The sequence below is a fragment of the Xyrauchen texanus genome, chromosome 27, assembly GCF_025860055.1.
Source record: "Xyrauchen texanus isolate HMW12.3.18 chromosome 27, RBS_HiC_50CHRs, whole genome shotgun sequence".
NCBI classification, from domain to species: domain Eukaryota; kingdom Metazoa; phylum Chordata; class Actinopteri; order Cypriniformes; family Catostomidae; genus Xyrauchen; species Xyrauchen texanus.
Window position 1 is genome coordinate 8,474,803 of NC_068302.1, and position 20,918 is coordinate 8,495,720.

At 39.9% G+C, this 20,918-nt stretch overlaps 1 protein-coding gene across 1 annotated transcript in view; it reads right to left on the minus strand.

Annotated features, from left to right (window-relative positions):
• Nucleotides 1-20,918, minus strand: part of LOC127620524 (bridging integrator 3-like) — an 85,853-nt gene that overhangs the window by 492 nt on the left and 64,443 nt on the right. Inside the window, exons 5-6 of the mRNA XM_052093656.1 lie at nucleotides 11,694-11,828; nucleotides 254-352 (exon numbers count right to left, since the gene is read on the minus strand). Coding sequence (XP_051949616.1) covers nucleotides 254-352; nucleotides 11,694-11,828 — 234 coding nt within the window. The remainder of the gene's footprint in view (nucleotides 1-253; nucleotides 353-11,693; nucleotides 11,829-20,918) is intronic.

A 20,918-nucleotide genomic window follows, 5' to 3' on the forward strand; every position in this document is an offset into this window, starting at 1 on the left:
CATTGTATAGAAAAGGATGATAAAGAAAGAATGTGACCAGGGAATGAGCAGCTTGGACATTTTGCCTAACATCTCTTTTTGTATTCCATGGAAGTAAAAACAACATAAGAGGGAGTAAATGAAGACAGAATTGTCATTTTTGGGTTAACTATCCCTTAAACATCTACTTGAACACATGAAGACGTCTTTGCGGCATGTGAGAGAGTAACAGGATTTTTTCTGTATCAGTCAATGGCCACGATGCACAGAGTACCTCGTTTACTTGTTTTCTGTGTTCATCTGTCAGTTCGCCTTGTTCATTCTGATCCATCAATTCAGTGAAGATCTTGTGCATCTCGGTAAAATAGGCCACCTGTGAGAAGAGAGAGCATATGAGAAATAAAAGAAGGGAATGAAGGGAGAACAAAGAGAATTGCTGTTAAAAGTAAAAAAATTAAAATACATGCATTCCCAGCATTACGATAAAAAATAGAATCAATACAATAAACATACTCTACGTAAGAATGCAAACATATGCAAATGCTTGGCAAACTCACTGTTAAGTGTGTATACCTGATCTTTTGTTCCTGTGGCTACACAAGGGGGCAACAGAGATACCTTCAGATGTCTGTGCCAGTATTATTCATGTTGACAGTTGTAAGGCCATTCATTTTGCTACGTTTATGCCTACCATCCACACTAGAACAGAGAGTTTCGAAAACGCTCTCCATTACCATGAACTTTGGAAAAACATTACGTTAGGAAAATGAAAACAGAAGTTTCAAACTTAAGCGGCCTAACTTGCTCAGAAAGACTGTCTTCAAAATGTTGCTCTGCCATGAAAGTACTTGATCTTATAGAGAAAACTGACCGTAAAAAAGACAATATTTATGCTTTTGCCTGTTTTAAGTTTAGACCAGCAATAGCGCCCCTTGTGGAAATGCTGAGAATTCAACAACCTTGAAATCACACTTGCTTACCTAGAAACCTTTGCATTAATTTACTTGCGTATAGTATGTTTCAGGCCATACGACTCCAGTTGTTAAATCCATGTCTTCAGAAGTGATATAAATGTGGGTGAGAAACAGATAAATATCTAAGTCCTTTTTTACTATCAATTCTCCTCCCTGCCCAGTAGATGGTGATATGCATGAAGAACAAAAGAAGAATGTTAAAGTGGAGATTGATAGTAAAAAAGGATTTAAATATTGAACTGTTTCTCACCCACACTTATCATATCACTTCTGAAGACATGGATTTAACCACTGGAGTCACATGGATAACTTTTATGCTGCCTTGATGTGCTTTTTAGACCTTTAAAGTTTTGGCCACCATTCACTTGCATTGTTTGGACCTACAGAGCAGTGATATTCTTCTAATGATCTTTGTTTGTGTTCAGCTGAAGAAAGTCCTATATATATCTGCGATAGCATGAGGGTGAGTAAATGATGAGAGCATTTTCAATTTTGGGCAAACTATCCCTTTATATCTAAAGCGATCACTACTTCAGCTAAAAAGGGAAAAGCTTCATTCAGAAACATTCATGTGAATTAATAATGTGCTTTTTGGGGGCCTGGGTAGCTCAGCAAGAAAATAAGCTGAATACCACAACTGGAGTTGCAAGTTCGAATCCAGGGTGTGCTGAGTGACTCCAGTCAGGTCTCCTAAGCAACCAATTGGCCCGGTTGCTAGGGTGGGTAGTCACGTTGGGTTAATCTCCTCGTGGTCGCTATAATGTGGTTCTCGCTCTCGGTGGGGCACGTGGTGTGTTGTGCGTGGATGCCGCGGAGAATAGTGTGAAGCCTCCACACACGCTAGGTCTCTGCAGTAACACGCTCAACAAGCCATATGATAAGATGTGCGGATTGATGGAGATTCGTCCTCCACCACCTGGATTGAGGCGAGTCACTACGCCACGAGGACTTAGTGCATTGGGAATTGGGCATTTGTTTTGTTTATAACTGAGACCAGTTACTCTGAAATATGCCAAGACCAGTGGGGATTTCTTTAAGACTGCAAGGGAAGCTCAGCTTCCCCTATAATGTCAAAAAAATAATGGTCAAATATGTACTATTGTGTAAACAATTTATTGACTAAAAATGCGTTAGAACATGTTCATCTCGAAGACGAGTACGTTCAGAATCAGCTACATTACATATAGCAGGTCGGCTGACTCGATTTACTTCTCATACATTCCCGTAGCGTCAGTGCATTTCCCTGTTGAAGCCGAGCGTCCATTGACTTCAATGGGGCTGCTCTGAACAGTTTTTGAACAGCTCCGAAAATAGACGGTCATTGGATAAATGCTGTGATTATGTCCCGCCCACGGACGCTCAGCGTCTCTGGGGGTGAATGAGGAGTGGGCTGGCCCGGACTCCGGGCTTCAGCGTGATGATTGGAGGATCTGTCGAAAGACTGCATCTCCTTTTGATTGACAGCGAATCTGTACTATAAGAAGTCACTGAAGCTATTTCACGCTCAGTCCCATCGTGGATTTCTCAAGTGTAGTCGAAAGACAAACTGCTGCAACCTATTTCTTTATATTTGTTTGGCGAAATTGCTAGTCAATTTGCATAATACATTTCACACAATTATACACCACATTCCTTGTTTCAGTTTTACCAAGTTTAATATATTTTTGTTTTAGAGCGTTCGTTCGTTCGTTCGTTCATTCATTCATTCATACAGTAGCTAGGCTAGCGTCGTACGGGTGAAACTGCGCACGATGGCAGACGGTGCTAATATTGTCGACCTGATTTTGGCGAAGCCATTTGAAAGTCTTCCTTACGAGGAAAAAATTAGAATTAAACAGCAGGGCAGATCAACACCTAAGACTGATTTAGTGCAAAAAATAGGGTAAATAAGTTTATAATGTAGGCCGAAAATGAGCTTCCCCTCTTTGAAAGACCAGCAGCCACCACTGGCCAAGACAGAATAAAGCTATTATTTAAATTTCTTACAAAGTTGTGTATTCATTTTCATTAATGATTTGAAACAAGGTAGCATAAAAAGAAAGAAACACCAAACTGTGGTATAAGTATTGTCAGATGTTAAATAATTTGAAATTGGTATCGACGCACACATTTTTTGTTGGTGCATCAATATTTAAAAACACAAAATATTAGGAGTTAGAATCAAACTGGTATTAGACAGTTTTAAAGAGCACAGATTAATCCTTGTCCAAACTGAAATGGATTTATGTGGGAAATGAATGCATATCCGAGTCCAACGCAAGACTTGCGACTTAATTTGTGTCTGAGAAACTTTTGTCCTTAAGAATCCCAGCCACAAATGTGATTTGACTTATGTAAAAGGACTCTTTACCATAAAGATGTGCATCAAATTTACAAATGAGGGACGTCTTCACACATGTACACAAAAAACATACAAAACAAGCAGCCTGTGCAAAAATGCAAAGATAACGCTCAGCACTTCTGTGGGTAGCAGGTGATCCGGACAGTTCTTTAGCGATCTGAGTACGAGCGGGTGAATTTCTTGACATGTCCCGCCCCTGCTTTTCCCCTGGCCCGTGATTCAGGGGTCCCTCGAGAGACGCTTTGATGATTAATAGCCTTTAATCACATTACAAGACTCCAGGAGGAGTGGGCCGCCATTGAAAGAGCTGGGAAATACAGTGACTCGGCTCTGAAACCTACACACAACACATTTATTTATACTGCTTACAGTATATGCATCCACAAACAAATCCGTTTCTATTATTTCCATAAATCCAGTGATATATATATATATATATACATATATATACTGGTTTCCATAACTGTAAATTATTTTGCCTTCGATATGTTGGAGCACAAGCGCTAACCGCTAGCCCACAGCACCAAAAACTATGATACAAATAAATCCCTTTTGAAAGGGTGGAAAAGGCTACAATCTTTCTCCGTGTCTGTGTAAACTTCCTCTGCATTTGTTAAAATGGCTTGACGCTCTAATCAAAGACTCTTGACTGGTCGACTGTCAGTGGCACTTTGTGATCTATGAGAGCCCAGTTCCTGACCAGCGCTGAATGGAAGCGGATACTGGTCTGTCCTGTTTATGGTGGTCTCACCACATGAAGAACAGAGAGGGGATCTGTTTACAGTGCAGCGCGTGGGGCTGGAAGGAAAACCAGCTCAGAGGGAAAAAACGCCTTAGACCTGTCAGAGATCAGTCAAAATGGTCAATGAATGATGCCGCCACACACAGGCTAAAACGCAGGTATGGCACCATATTTATGTTATGCCCATGAAATAACCGAGATTTGTACATTTTGGATGGAAAGAAATTCTCACCACAAAGTCTGCACGCATTTTCCAATAATTTATTCTGTTTTGTTTGTAAAACTGTTTGTATTTGAATTGGCTACCATTTAGTTTCACGTCTTTTATTGTAGAATCGTTGATTTTAGATAAACTGGCCCTACAATGTCACATGTGGCATGTCACAAGTGGGCAGTAAGCTGCAAAGTGGACTAGAAAGGTTTATCGTAGAATTTATGAGCTTTCTTTAAACTTCAGGCATTTTTAGCTCTGTGGATTTATAGAAATATTCTTGTTAACATTTGTCAATTTTCACGCTCACAAATTATTTTATTATTATTATTATTTTTCTTTTAACAATATCCAAAAGTGTATGTACATGCGCACACAAAAGATTTATTTTTATTTTGTAATGAAAACTTTAAAATTCCCACAAGCTCCATTTCCAGCACATCTCTAATTCTGCATTGTGTTTAATAGAATTCCGTTGTGGAAATTATGCTGATAGAAATGAGATTTCTAAAGATATTGAAATAAAATGTCAGACTCCTTTGCCATGTTGAAGCTAATTTCATAGCTAAGATTTTATGTATCCAAAATACACACAACTAAATATATATATATATATATATATATATATATACACACACACATTTAATGTTTTGCCTAATTTGGCAAAATTACAGCTTGATTGAAAATGATGCTCACTAAAAAATATTCTGCTCACAAGTGATATTTACCTAGAATTTTTGTAACCTTCCTTCAAACATCACTTGTCTTATATTTAATCTCAAACACACTGAATAAAATTCTATATTATCAATTCTGAATCTATATACTGATTTCCATTGTCTGACAAACATGTTGAGTGATCCAAACATCATCTTGAGCCTGAAACTGAACTTTTGGTCGGATTTTAGGAGTGAATGCAGTTAGCTGCATAGAGAGATTTAGGATGCTCCCTTGCTCCCTCCAGTGTGCTGTCTGTCTGCACTGGTCTCAGAACAGTTAAAAATGCAACTTATTTGCATCCTAACTCCATAAAAAGCCTCTGAAAGCATTTTTTCCTCAATTTTCTCAGGATTTCACACAAATTTAAAAAATGGCATATCGGATGAAACTAGACTCAAACAGGCTTCATTGTAAAAACTTAACATTCTTACCAGATGTAGTTTTGTTAACTTTTCACCCAAAGAAAAACTCAATAGGCATAATGTTGTTTTGTCACATGAATCCGTACGTCAAAAGTTTAACCATTTACTGACAGCACAGAGTGAATAACAGTAAATTGACCATCATGCAACAAAAATCAACCCCTGGGACATGAAACTGCCTGAAGTTGAAGAAACACCCTTATACAGAAAATGATCATTTTATTTTAAGTGCAGAGAGCAAATAAAAAAGGGAGCTATTTAGTTTTGTCATGACATGATGCACTGCACGCATTCAGCATAGACACGATGCAAGTACTGCTGCCCAGATTTAGGATTTGAGAGTATTGCACATATTTTTATAGGGCCAAAGAAAAGACCTTTTGCAGGAAGTAATGGCTTAAAGAACTCATACTGTTGTGGCTTCTTCAAAATCAGTCTGCATCTGTGAATATGAGCTTATTCTGTGGCCGCCCAGGATGAATGTGAGTGGGTCTATCTTTTTAACTGTTAGGCCAAGCTCTATTCACCAAGTCCCCTGATATAAGGCTGTGTTTATGAGTCAGCAGGATGAGGAATTCTCAGCATGACTGAACCTTGGTGAGTCAAACTGTGTCCATTCCAGGACTGCTGGAACCACAAACACACACTTTATAATCTGTCTTCCATCAGATACAAAATGAGGTAGCGTCTCTGAGACCTAGAGTAACTCAGACTGTAATTCAGGCTGTCAAAATGAATGCATTAATTCATGTAATTAATGGAAAGTTAAATAGCACTATATAACTTCACACAGCACCTTAAAAACGTGGCACTAATTTTGGGAAACATGTTGCAATGGTCAAAGATGGTTATCAAGAGCATATATACACATGCAAAACAATAAGCACAAACAGACCCAAACTCTATTATTAATAGTATTTTGTTCTTTCCCTAAACTCTGGTGTCCAGCTACACTCTTTCTTTGATACAGAGACCCCTGATCTTCCTCATCACAGTCTGAGAGCTGCTGTTGGTGACTTTGTGTCTTGGAGTATGTGGGTGTTGGAGGTATGGCAGACTGGGTTACTGAAAGCTCTTGATGAATGAAAATGGCTCATCTGCTAGGCCTCTCTCTCTCTCTCTCTCTCTCTCTCTCTCTCTCTCTCTCTCTCTCTCTCTCTCTCTCTCTCTCTCTCTCTCTCTCTCTCTCTCTCTCTCTCTCTCTCTGCTTCCCATCTGTCAGCTGAAAGCTTGGGGAAAGACTGCATTTTCAGACCTGATCTGAGATCAGGATGATATTACATTCATGTGTTCATTTATTTATTACCTCTATTTTTCCACAGAGTGCCCACATCCATTTTTCAATAGAGCAAATTACAAAAGTGAAACATAAAACAAACAAAGTGTGGCTACAAAAAGCTCAATTACAAAAGATTGTTGTTCGGAATGGTTTCAGAGGCAGAAGAAAGCCCAAGTTTGATGTCATGGATGGAAAGAGGCCACCCATAAAATGCCCCACAAGAGCTGAATGCAGATTTACCAAGTGCAGATGCAACAAATGAGACTTATGGGTTTGTGTTTTTTACTAACATACTAAAAGTACACAAATAACTAGTGATTAACAGGTCCATATTTGACCAATTTCAGAGTATATCTGTATATGAAGATAACTGTGCCTGCTTTCTCTCTTGTCAATTCCAGATCTACGACAGCCTCGTCAATGAATAAAAGCTATATTCATTTGTTTGTGGATTTTTTTTAAAAGTGACTGTGGCAGCATTTTTGCAAAATTAAATTACGTGGCTCCTTACACGTATCGTGGCAGTTCCAAGGATAAATGTGTCCACTGTGAGGCACTAAAAGCGAGTTAAATGTTCTTTCAAACAGATGAGGTTTTTAAGGTTAATACTTTTGAGCTTTATATCAACAAAACAGACCTCCCTACCCTAAACCTTAAAGGGGACCTATTATGCAAAATTCACTTTTACATGGTGTTTGAACATAAATGTGAGTCGGCAGTGTGTGTACACAACCACCCTACAATGTTAAAAGTCCACCCACTCCTCTTTCTTATATTTCTATTCATCAAAATCAGTGGGTCAAAATGAATGGTTTTAGTTTCTGCTCTAAAGTGATGTCACGTTAGAGCAGGCCTCGCCCATGACTGGTGACAGACTCCACCCTATTATCATAAATCCTCACCTGAGTGATCTTGACACAGTCTGACATTTTTCCCCGCGCTGGAGCAAATACAGTGAGAAGATAAATTTCTCGGCTTCTTTAGCGCCATAAGTGTTCTGTTGTCGGCTGTTAAATTGAACATAATCAGAGCCACTGAAGAAGCAGTGGACAAGTTTTGTTTTTGAAGGAAATGAGCCCCAAAACGTACAAAAATGTGTGTATATTTGCACAAATAATTTTACACCGGAGCGTCAATATATAACAGGATATTTGCAAATCATCTTTCTGAATGTGCTTGTTAGCTGATTCCATGGCTAATGCAGCTAAAGTTACCAATGTCTCTGTATTCATGGAGATCAGAGCTATTTCGGGGGCGGGGAGTAGCAGCTCATTTGCATTTAAAGAGACACACACGAAAACAGCAAGTTTTTGATTCCACCCAAAAAGAGGCATTTACAACATACCGTAATTTCCGGACTATAAGCCGCAACTTTTTACCCACGCCTTGAACCTCGCTGCTTATACAATGACGCGGCTAATATATGGATTTTTCCCGCTTTCAAATTTTATAAAAAATAAATAAATAAAAAATTCTGTGACGTGCTCAGTTTTTTGGCGGCGTGAAGCTTTCATTAGACCAATGAAATTGCCGAACGGGTTAAGGTCAAAACAACTTTTTTTGTTTACTCTTTAGATTAAATCGAGCGCGCTCAAACTTCCCATCATTCTGATTAAGGTAGTAATTTTGTCACCCTCACCATGGCAAAGACATGGAGAAACGCATATGATGCTGCTTTCAAGTTGAAGGCGATTGATCTGGCTGCTGCACGGGAGCTTGGTCTTAATGAGTCGATGATAAGACACTGGAAACAGCAGCGTGAGGAATTGACTCAGTGCAAAAAGACAACTAAATCTGAGGCTATTCAACTCCGACACCGAAGGAGATGACTTCAGTGGTTTCAGTGCACAGGACGAGGAAGATAGTGACCAATGACTTTCTTGGTAGGCTACTGTTTACTGCAAATGTTTTATTACAAGCCGTGTGTGGCAGCGGGGGCGTGGTCAAGCGCCCGTCCGGGAGAGAAAAGCGGTAAGGGTGCTTACACCTGCGCTAAATTATGTCAAACACCGGTGTCTAATTTCAAGTGCCCTGCTTCATGTGTCCTTCTTGGGAAAACTGTCACACGGGCACCAGTGTGACAGTTTTCAGCAGGGCACTTGACGTTCCATGTAAGGCTTTTAATGGCCACAGCAATGTTTACAATCAATTTTATAAAGTTTCTCAATTCTTCTATGCGCCAACACTAGACTGACGTGTGTCACTCTCTCAGCTCTGTGGCTGCTGCCTTTTTATGCCGCTCTCCCCATGCTTACTGAAATTAGACACCGGTGTTAGACATAATTTAGCTCAGGTGTAAGCGCCCTTACTGCTTTTCTCTCCCGGATGGGCGCTTGACCACGCCCCCGCTGCCACACCGTGTTTCGTTAAAGCCTGAGTAAAGTTCATTTGTTTCAATGTACCGGTAGGCACCTGCGGCTTATAGACAGGTGCGGCTTATTTATGTTTAAAATAATATTTTATTTAAAAATCAGAGGGTGCGGCTTATATTCAGGTGCGCTCAATAGTCCGGAAATTACGGTAAATAAAAGATATAATAAATGATCCATGGGGTATTTTGAGCTTATGGGTATTAAGGGCTTATGGGTATTCATCACAATCTCAGTTCTGTTCTTGATCGTTTGAGTTAGTAGTACTTAAATGGATTTTTAAGCCTAAGAAGTTCAAGAAACTCATGATTATTCTTTTACTTTATGTATCACTCTTATTATAATTAACATTTTGTGTTTTACGCATTAATGCATTAACAAATTAAGTAAAGCTAAACGTTTTATAAATATGTATGTTTCTGAGTAGAAGCTATTTATCTTCTTGAGTTATGGTTGTTGTGCCAAATAAATTCACTTTTTTCAATGTACACTATAATTTAGTTGTCTCCAAATATCATCAAATGAATCCATAGATTAGATTGTAGTGTCTCCTCTAATAAACATACAGTGGCCCCAAAAAGTATTTAAACACTCAAGCAACACTTGTTGTATATGCAATGACATATACAGTCATATCACCCTGCAGCTCTGGCCTGGTTGCCCACTAAAGCTAAGCAGGGTTGAGTAATCCAGTACCTGGATGGGAGACCTCCTGGAGAAAACCAAGGTTGCTGCTGGAAGAGGTATTAGGGAGGCCAGCAGGGGGTGCTTACCTTACGGTCTGTGTGGGTCCTAATGCCCCAGTATAGTGACGGGGGCAATATACTGTAAAAGGGCACTGTCCTTTGGATGAGATGTTAAACTGAGGTCCTGACTCTCTGTGGTCATTAAAAATCCCAGGACACTTCTTGTAAAGTGTAGGGGTGGAACCCTGGTGTCCTGGCCAAATACTCCCCATTGGTCCCTATCTATCATGGCTGTGTATTAATCTCCATCCCTGAATTGGCTACATCACTCTACTCTCTCCTCTCCACCAATAGCTGTTGGGCATTTTGGCGCACTATGGCTGCCGTCGCACCATCATCCCTTTGCTATGTAAAGCACTTGGAGTGCCTAGAAAAGCGCTATATAAATGTAAGGAATTATTATATACAATTTTCGCAGCATTAGTTAAAAAGTACCAAACAAAGTGGTAAAGAAATATGTCACAAACACAAACTGGAATCCACAACATTTAAAAAAAAACATAAGGTTTCAAAATAAAGACAAAAGAAGTTAATGTGAAGAACTGCACCTATAGATGCTCTGTTAGGACCCCAGTGTGAACTTTAGGGGAACTGAATAAATGCATCCACTAAAAATGACCTTCAGATCAGTTACTTAAAAGTCATTGCAAAAAGAAATGTGAAGTTCTGAAAAAAGGTCTAGCAGCAGCTATTTGCAGATGCCACTTGGTTTGATATTTTGTTATCTAATGCAATGACATTCATCCATTTAGAAGTGTGGCTTAAGTGTCCGAATATGTCTTAGGGCCTAGGACTGTTCAACCACATATACAAAACAACTTGAGCTTGTGTGAACATCCTGACGTGTCCACTGTAAAATGTGTCCTCAGGGAGGAGGTGAATGCATAAGTCCTGAAGATGAGGCTGTGTGTATATGTGTGTGTTATACTGAGCTAAAGCTAAACTTGGCCTTTTCCTCTTTACTTCACACATAACATTGTAGTCTTTCGCTCACACACTTAAATACAACATACACAGTCTGAGTGGGGGACATAAGGAAGGAGGATTGAGGGGATAATCACATTAGAGAGAGGAAGTGTGTTGAGAGAGAGAGAGAGAGAGAGCAAGAGAGAGAGAGAGAGAGAGAGAGAGATCTTGAGCCGTATAAAGAAGTGTTTTTGTCTGTGTGTGTTTGTGTTATTTGAGGTTAATCACATTAGATGTGGGTGGAGGGAGCGTCAGGTTTAAAATGTACTACCATGTTTGTGTGTGTGTGTGTCCGTACACTCCCATTTCTTCATTATCTTAAACATTTTACAGTAGCATATTATATTTTTAATGAAGTCCACTTATATTGTGAGTCAAGGTTTCTTGCACCAAACAAAGTCATAATTTAGTTTCACATGACCATTTTCTACCCTCTCTCACTGACCCTTAGATTTAAATGGGCTGTTTTTGCTACTGTGCCTTTAAGATGTCTATAAGTACATGATCTCCAGAGTGATTGGCTAAACTCTATGCATATGGAATGAGTAAGAACTGTCAAGAACTGTCTGTCAAGTTGCTTAATACTGAGGAGAAACTACTAAACAGTTGGGCAATTTAGCGTGAGGTATTATAGCTCAGAATCCTGTGTCTATTTAACAAACAACCCAATATCCAGCTTAAAGGGATATATCAATATTTACAGTTAAAGTCAGAGGTTTACACACACTTTTAAGTCATTAAAAAATAAATGTTTAAACACTCCACAGATTTAATATCAGCAAACTATAGTTTTGGCAAGTCGCTTAGGACATCTACTTTGTGCATGGCACAAGTACTTTGGACTAGGGTATACTTAATTTTTCAGTGTGCTGTTCTGTCTCGTGCACATTCAAGCACTTAGCTTTTGGCAGAGAGGAAATTTTTTGTTCAACCGTGATGCTCACCTGAGTTTGTATCAGAGCCTCAAAGCTGGGCTGAAAGTAGTCGATGCGGCTGTTGTAGAATTCTGGCATCTCGTCTAATAGCTGCTTGTTCTTGCCTTCAAAGTCTTCCCTGATGGGCTTCAGCTCTTCCCTTGACTAAATAAAAAACACACACATAATCCAGTAATTAATACAATTGATGACTACAGCCCACTCTAGAATGGCTTGCCAGTTATCAAAAGCATGCTATTCTGGTTTGTCTTTAAAATAACAGCAAAAACGTATGTAAGGGCCAGGATGTGGAGGTGGGGAAGAGAGATATTCATGATGCAATCACCAAAGTCCCGCAGAGTAAGGGAAGGGTAAGCTGACTATGAGTGCTGGTGACCTTTGGTAGGAGTTGACTGGTTTTCTATATATGACACATGACATGTGATTGTTCCTGAGGGGTGAACCCAGCACACACGCATACTTTTTCAGTTTTTCTATCCTGTACGGCCCTGCTGAAGTTGAGTCCTTCGGTGTGTGTGTGTGGGTGGTGGGCTGCACATGTAAATCGGGCATGATTTCTCAGGCATCGGTCTGCATCCACGTATGTGTGCTTAGTCGGTCCTTCACGTGTCAACATATATATGCATAATGACCCAAAAGAGTGCAACAAAAAGAATGAACAATTATTGTTTTCTCATGAACGTTGGATTGTGTTATTTTGTGTGTGAGATTGTGCGTGCGAAACCCAATTATCCTTCAGTGTGTGCTGAGCGCAGCCTCTTGAAAAACTATGGCTGAGAATTGAGAGGCTGTTTCTCTTGCGTGGGTGAGCACGCTCGCATGTATACATGTGCTCTAAATACTTCTGCACCCATCCAGCCCAGCTTCTTTCACTTGTTCACACACTTTAGCTACATGCTAAATAAAACCCGGCAGAACTGTATGAGAGCTGACGGATTAAAATAAACCAAATGACTCTAAAGGTCCGGCACATGTTCATGCATAAGCTACAGTAACATAAATCAAGACTAGGTCAAAACACTTTCTACATTGATAAGTGTTTGATAAGTGTTGAGCAAACGCATATGGCTTCTGTCTTACTGATGGCTTTGCTTATTTTAAGCCCAAGTTTGAGTCAACATGAAATCAAAAGTGACTCTATTTACTTTCTTAAATCACTTTCCTTTTCTTATAGTGCACAATGCAGGCCAGAAATATACTTTGAACAAGTACGTGTACACAGATGGGATTGCTTGGCCAGTGTATTGCCTGCACACAATACAGTTGAACATTACTGTGGTGGTAATAAACAATATTACTCAAAGGGGCGGTAGAGTTATCTTCAAAAGTCTGTGCCATTACACTGGATGTGTTATTAGTCAGGTCAGTTGCTTTAAATATATTGACTTTAACTTACTTGCTAAGCAATATTCTCTTCAAACGGCTCCACCAAGACAATATATGTCTTGAAAGAGAAAACTCACCATTGAAGTGGAAAGTTCTCTCTAATGTCCGCTATAGTGCCCCTTGTGTCAACACTGAGAATGCAATACATACTAGTGTTGTGTTATGAATTACGATCAAAGACATTTTGGAACACAACTATAAATGAACTTGAGCTTGAGCTTGTGTATCTAGAAGCGTCTGCGCTACTATACTTGCATAGAATTTCGGCCTTTGTTGGTGCACAATTTATTCCACAGACAAAATGTCTATGTACCGTAATTTCCGGACTATTGAGCGCACCTGAATATAAGCCGCACCCACTGATTTTTAAATAAAATATTATTTTAAACATAAATAAGCCGCACCTGTCTATAAGCTGCAGGTACCTACTGGTACATTGAAACAAAGGGAGAGAAAAGCGGTAAGGGCGCTTACACCCGAGCTAAATTATGTCTAACACCGGTGTCTAATTTCATTAAGAAATTAGACACCGGAGAGCGGCATAAAAAGGCAGCAGCCACAGAGCTGAGAGAGTGACACACGTCAGTCTAGTGTTGGCGCATAGAAGAATTGAGAAACTTTATAAAATTGATTGTAAACATTGCTGTCGCCATTAAAAGCCTTACCTGGAACGTCAAGTGCCCTGCTGAAAACTGTCACACTGGTGCCCATGTGACAGTTTTCCCAAGAAGGACACGTGAAGCAGGGCACTTGAAATTAGACACCGGTGTTAGACATAATTTAGCGCAGGTGTAAGCGCCCTTACCGCTTTTCTCTCCCGGACGGGCGCTTGACCACGCCCCCGCTGCCACACACGGCTTGTAATAAAACATTTGCAGTAAACAGTAGCCTACCAAGAAAGTCATTGGTCACTATCTTCCTCGTCCTGTGCACTGAAACCACTGAAGTCATCTCCTTCGGTGTCAGAGTTGAATAGCCTCAGATTTAGTTGTCTTTTTGCACTGAGTCAATTCCTCACGCTGCTGTTTCCAGTGTCTTATCATCGACTCATTAAGACCAAGCTCCCGTGCAGCAGCTCTATTTCCTTTTCAACAGCCAGATCAATCGCCTTCAACTTGAAAGCAGCATCATATGCGTTTCTCCATGTCTTTGCCATGGTGAGGGTGACAAAATTACTACCGTAATCAGAATGATGGGAAGTTTGAGCGCGCTCGAGTTAATCTAAACAGTAAACAAAAAAAGTTGTTTTGACCTTAACCCGTTCTGCAATTTCATTGGTCTAATGAAAGCTTCACGCCGCCAAAAAACTGAGCACGTCACAGAATGTTTTTTTTTAATTTTTTTTATAAAATTTGAAAGCGGGAAAAATCCATATATTAGCCGCGTCATTGTATAAGCCGCGAGGTTCAAAGCGTGGGAAAAAATTTGCGGCTTATAGTCCGGAAATTACGGTAATTGTACATTAATATGTAATAAATAACCCCCCCTCCCCCTCCCCCTTCCCACCGTCTGCAATGACTATGCCAGAAGGTGCCCCATCCCTGAGAAGGATACCGGACACAGCAACAAGAAGGCTGGGTCTGCCTCCTCCCGGGGCAGCTTGAAGGAACCTTGGACACGTAGCCTGGTCGTGGTCTCAGGATAACGTGAGTATGTGCCGGACCGAATTCCAGGCAAGTGTCGCTGACAGAGAACGCTTGCAGGTCCCCAACCCTCTTGATGGAAGCTAGCGCTATCAGGAGGGCCGTCTTCAAAGAGAGGTCCTTAAGCTCAACTGAGTCAAGCGGCTTTAAGGGGGGGTCTCTGAAGGCCCGAAAGGACCACTGAGAGATCCCATGAGGGGAAAAGGCTTGGCCGGGGAGGATTCAGCCTCCGGCGTCTCTAAGGGACCTGATAATCAAGTCGTGCTTACCCAAGGACTTGCCGTCCACTGTGTTGTGGTGGGCCACAATAGCGGCTACATGCACCTTCAAGGTGGAGGGGGACAGCCTCCCATCCTGTCTCTCTTGCAAGAATGAGAGCACTGACCTCTCTGCGGGTCTTCAGATCGGGAAGACCTCCAATTCACGAACAAGCACCACTTCAGGGCATAAAGTTGCCTGGTGGAGGGAGCTCAGGCTTGGTTGATCGTGTCTACGACTGCAGGTGTTAGGTCTCTCAGATCTTCCACATCCCATCCATGGGCCAGACATGGAGGTTCCAGAGGTCTGGGCGCAGATGCCAGAGGGTGCCTTGTCCCTGAGAAAGAAGGTCCTTCCTCAGGGAAATTTGCCAGGGAGGTGCTGTCGCGAGGAGCGTGAGATCCGTGATTCAAGTCCGGGTGGGCTAATAAGGGGCCACCAAGGTGACTTGTTCCTCGTCCTCCCTGATCTTGCCCAGCACCGTTGCATGAAGGCTCATGAGGGAAAATGCGTATTTGTGCAGCCCCTGGGGCCAGCTGTGTGCCAAAGCGTCTGTCCCGAGAAGGGCTACTGTCAGGGAGTACCAGAGCGGACAGTGAGTGTTGTCCTGGGAGGCAAAGAGATCTACCTGTGCCATGCCGAACCGGCCCCAAATCAGCTGGACCACCTGGGGGCTCGTCAGCGCTGGCCTGTCGGGGCTGAGCAGTCGTGAGTCCGGAAGCGAGGTGACTGCATCCGGGGAGCCAGGACTGTAGGATTTTGTAGACGGGGTGCCATGAGAACGGCACACAACGGCCAGCTGGATGACCCTTGGTCTAACTCACTGGGTTTTCTGTCTCAGGAATGCTTAGGAGCCTTCCAGGTCCTAGAGGAAGTCCTGGAGACAGGGGGCATGCGCCGCCTGCAAGGTGCTCGACGCTGGGGCTGAGAGCTGGGCCCGGGTTGAGGCGGAGCTGCCTGTTGCTTGGACGCAGGTGGATGCACTCGGCGGTCAAATGGGGCGCGGACCGTGCTGGGGTGGCGCCGCGGCAAGATGTGCAAGATCGCTTCCATCTGCCTCCTTAACGCTGAAGACTGCTGGGCGAATTCGTCGATGGTGTCGCCAAAGAGGCCAAGCTGGGAGAAGGGGGCGTTGAGAAATCAAGCCTTGTCAACGTTGTGCATCTCGACCACATTCAGTCATAGGTGACGTTTCTGGACCACGATGGTGGTTATCGCATGTCCGAGTGCCTGCGCAGTGACCTTTGTGGCTCTGACAGCAAGGTCGGTGGCAAAGGGCAGTTCCTGTGGCATGTCGGGGTCAGGACTTCCCAAGTGCAGATCTTTAAGTGCCTTGGCTTGGTGGACTTGCAAGAGAGCCATGGCCTGCAGGGCGGAGACGGCCTGTCCAGTGGCGCTGCAGTGTTTTCGAAGTCAGTGATGATGTCATCCTACAGGCATTGGAGGGGAGTACCGGATGATCCTGCCATGTGGTGGCGTTCTCTGGGTGCAGGTGGAATGCAACTGCCCTATCCACCTGGGGGACCTCCGTGTACCCGTGAGCCATCCCACCGTCAAGGGTAGCGAGAGCGGATGAGCGAGGAGTTTGGATCTGGGTAGTAAAATATGCCCTCCACGACCGCGTCAGCTCGTCATGCACTTCTGGCTATGAGCGGCGCCCTGACCCGAGGAACCGATCGACTAGCCATAAGGGGGGTGGGGTTCAAGTCCATGATTGGATTTTGAAAAGGCGCTACCCAGGTTAGACTACAGTGTAACTAGTTAAAATATTTAAGCTACAGGAAAGAAGTTTCAGAGGTGTAGAATACATTTTGATGAAAGCATATAAAACTTTTTTTTTCTCTTTAGAATAATGGGTTCCGGTGAATCACGAACAATTTATTTTTATGTAAAAGTAGAAAAAAAAAGACTTAAGATGCAATCACACAGTTTTAATTACTGGAGGTCCCCAAGTAACTTTACTGTTGGTCGCTAGTAGGTTGTTCTACTCGACTACAGTATTCAACTGCATTAAGTGGAAGATATTGTGAGTAACAGTCTTGATTTCAATTGGTAAGATAATTTTTGATTTGTTCATTTTTACGCTCAACTTTGTTGCATTGCTTCCAAGTTACGCATATTGCCTCAAGTTGTCGTCTCTCAATGAAACAAATGACTTCTGGTCACGTTGTCGAATTTAGTGCATTTACAAATTTTGAGCAGATGACAATTTTTTTTACAAAAGTCCTTTATACACTGCAAATCAAGCATTTGTCTTTAAGAAACCACAGTGTCTTTGTTCTACAATGTTGGACAAATGTTTAATCATGTGATGATATCAAGAAGGTTCAAGTAGCATCAGGATCACTTAATTACAGCCACACAAATGGCAAGGAGGCATTTCTCTTTGATATTTTTATTGATTCTATTCCAAATGAAAATATAATCTCTGGGTGAGAAGCCTGGTCTCAGGAAACTAAAAATAGGAAAACTCTAAACTGTAACTTAGCAACAGAGTCAGCCATTTTGGTTCGAGGCCTGACTGCATTTCGACTTTGCATTGCCTGGGAGCGCTGAAGAACAGTACAAACACACAAGATGCTTACAGGTCCAACGTGCACCGTTTTGTTCTTAGCAACCACAGAGAAGGGCTAGGAGGACAGTTTCAGGGTAAAGGAGCTATAAATGTGTCTTTTGATTTGTAGAATTTTGAAAGTTTAGGTGAAGAAACTGGGAGATAAGTGGGAGATAAGATGAGTAAAGCAGTCTGCGGTTAAACTGAAATGGCCAACATTTCAACATGAATAAATATATTTTATTGAGGATATTTATTACCAAGATTGAATAATTCATGATTTATTTATTCAATTATTTAATTATTGGTCAAATTAGCCAAATACTTTAAGACAGTAAAAAAAACAACAACAGACCATTTAACAAAAAAAAAATAAAAATAAAAAAATATATATAATAATAATGATAATAATAAAATGAAAATAATCTAAATAATTTTATATTCAATAAAAATTAAAACAAATTAAATACATAAAGTGCTGATTAATTAATCAAAGTAATCACAAGTAATCGTATATATTGTGTGTATATATATATATATATATATATATATATATATATATATATATATATATATACTGTATATATTATTGCAGCATTTGACAAAAGACAGTAAGACAATCAAAAGTGTCTTTAAAAGGCAATAAATTGTTAATTTCCATATCATTGAACATATGCCTGATAAAAATGTATACCTTGAATGCACTGTAAGTCGCTTTGGATAAACGCATCTGCCATATGCATAAATGTAAATATAAATAAGCCTACAGTCCACAACAATCTATTTTGCAATTGAATTAATCGATCTGTCACAGGTAGACTTATTATAAGGGCTTTTTAATGATTTTTGACAGATTTTGGATCGTTTCAATTTGGTAATGTCATGTCATAAACAGAACGTTTTTGTTAAATGTAGTTTTAAATTACAAAAACCCATTTTGAGAAAACTGCTTTCAAACGTTTGAATGCAATGGCACATCCTCCTGCTATCAGTAATTGTGATTTGTAGTAAGTACCTTAAATGGCCAATACTACCTAAAATGAAGGATATTCAGTTTAGGATTATTAATAACGTGTATCCCGCTGCTGAGGTTTTGCGTAAAAGATTCCGTTTTGAAGTAGATCCTTGTGTGTTTTGCTTAGTAGAGCCCGAAACCATTGATCATTTATTTTATTCTTGTCCAGTAATATTGGAATTCTGGCAGGATCTTTTCAGTTGGTTAAACACTGATATCAACACTGATATTCTATCACTAAATTTGTTTCAGATTTTGGTTTATGCAGATGGGTTTTCAAAAAAGTTGTCTTATACTTTGAACATTATTATTACAATAATGGGTAAATACCATATACACAAAAGTAAGTGGAATAACAGTAAGCCCTCTTTAAATTACTTTAAAAATGAATGCAAAAATTATTTAGAATCTTTAAAACATTTATCCAAAGAGAATCAAACCCTTGAAGAATTGTATAAATCCATGTATGAGTCTCTTTCCTTTTAAGTTTGGTAAGATTTAAATATGTTTTTTTTTTTTTTTTTAAATGTTTCCTTGCACCCCCTAGATAATAGTTAATAAATGTTGTTTTGTTTGTTGTTATTGTATGTAATATATACACATATGGACATTTAGGATGGAGATTTAAAAAAAAATAAATGTATATTTGTATTTGGCATTTGATTGTTCCCTATTTGTTTTTGTAAATTGGTATTGTTCAATAAAGAGAAAAAAAAAAAAAAAAAGTAATTGTGATTTGTTGTGTTCAGCCGGAGTTGCGCTTACTGCCCCCTGTTGACATAAACTCATAAGAAGATAAAGAGAAACATTTATTTTTACGGTCTGGGGGAATGATTTTTGGAATGCATTATTTTTTATAAAATTAACTGCACCAAATTAACGCGTTAAATCAGCAGCCCAAATAAAATCATAATGTAAACAAATTAAACACATAAAGTGCTGATTAATTCATCGAATTAATCACAAGTAATCGTATATATTGTATAAATATATATACATAATAATATTAACAGAAATAACAGTAAACTAAATTAATGCAAAGACTGTAAAATCAACATAAAAACAGCATTTGTAATGCATTTCACTTCCAATTTTTTTTTGAGTGAAACAAAATATTCCCTTTGAAATAATGTAAGGCAGCAATGGATTTCATCCATCAGGATTTGATTGGATTTGTTTCAGAGTTTAAATTTTATTTTATTTTTTAGGGCTGTCGATTTAACGCGTTAATTCAGTGCAAAAATAACTGGTTAAAATATGTACACAATTACTCGCAATGCCCCCGGATTGTAATAAGGAAGATTCCTGAGAAATGCAAGCCTGTAGTACCACCTGTTTACTCCAGAGGGCAGTAATTCAAATTTCAACTGTGTGACAACGTGCCATTTATACAGTGAAGAAAACAACCAGACAGCACAAAACAGACATTCGTTATGTTCTTGCGTTCAAAACATTTGATGGAGCGCAAATTCGAACTAATGGATCTCAAGATGTGTTCTAAGTATTAAACTATATTTAACTTGTCACAGTGACCTAAACATTTTATGTTTATGATGCAACGCACCCGAGACGCCACACAAACATGTCTGATGCTTGTTGAAATTGACGGGACCTTAAACAAGCCCTCATAATGCATCTTCAACTGATTGACAAATTCACTTGTGAAATGGATTGCTGTGAACTGTGTGTCAATGATTGACTTATGATCAATAATATGGTAGTAAACAATACATTGTATTCTAAAACCACTTTTTGTATTGTCTTATCAATGATTAACTCTTCTGCCACAAGAATGTAATATATATATATATTATATATAATATTTTAATATTTAAAGATAACTACGTATAAATATTTAATCATTATATACTGAATTATTGTTATATGAGGGTCTTTCTCAGCAAATATTTGTAAATGCGATTAATTGCGATTAATTAATCGGGACACCATGTCATTAATTCGATTAAAGATTTTAATCGATTGACAGCCATAATTTTTTTATAAAAGCATTATAAAAACATACTTTTTTCTTATAATAATGTGTACCGTGAAATTGCAAACAGTTTATTCAGAAAGCAAATAGGGTCAATTTTGACTCCGTAAGACTCAGCAAGTATCTTCTGCTGAAAAGAGAGACTGAGACGAGCAGTGTGTGTGTGATGAAGACACTGTATCAAGACAATGGCAGTAGGGAGGGTGGTGCAATCTAGTAAGAAAATATCTGGGCTGGTAACCTAGTAAGATAAGATGCTATCACTCCTCAACTGTAAGATTCGTCACGTAAAAGACAACATTAGCAAACTGATTGGGGGAATACTGAGAGAGACATACAGACAGACAGAAAAAGAGAGTGAGAGAGAGAGAGAGAGAGAGAGTAA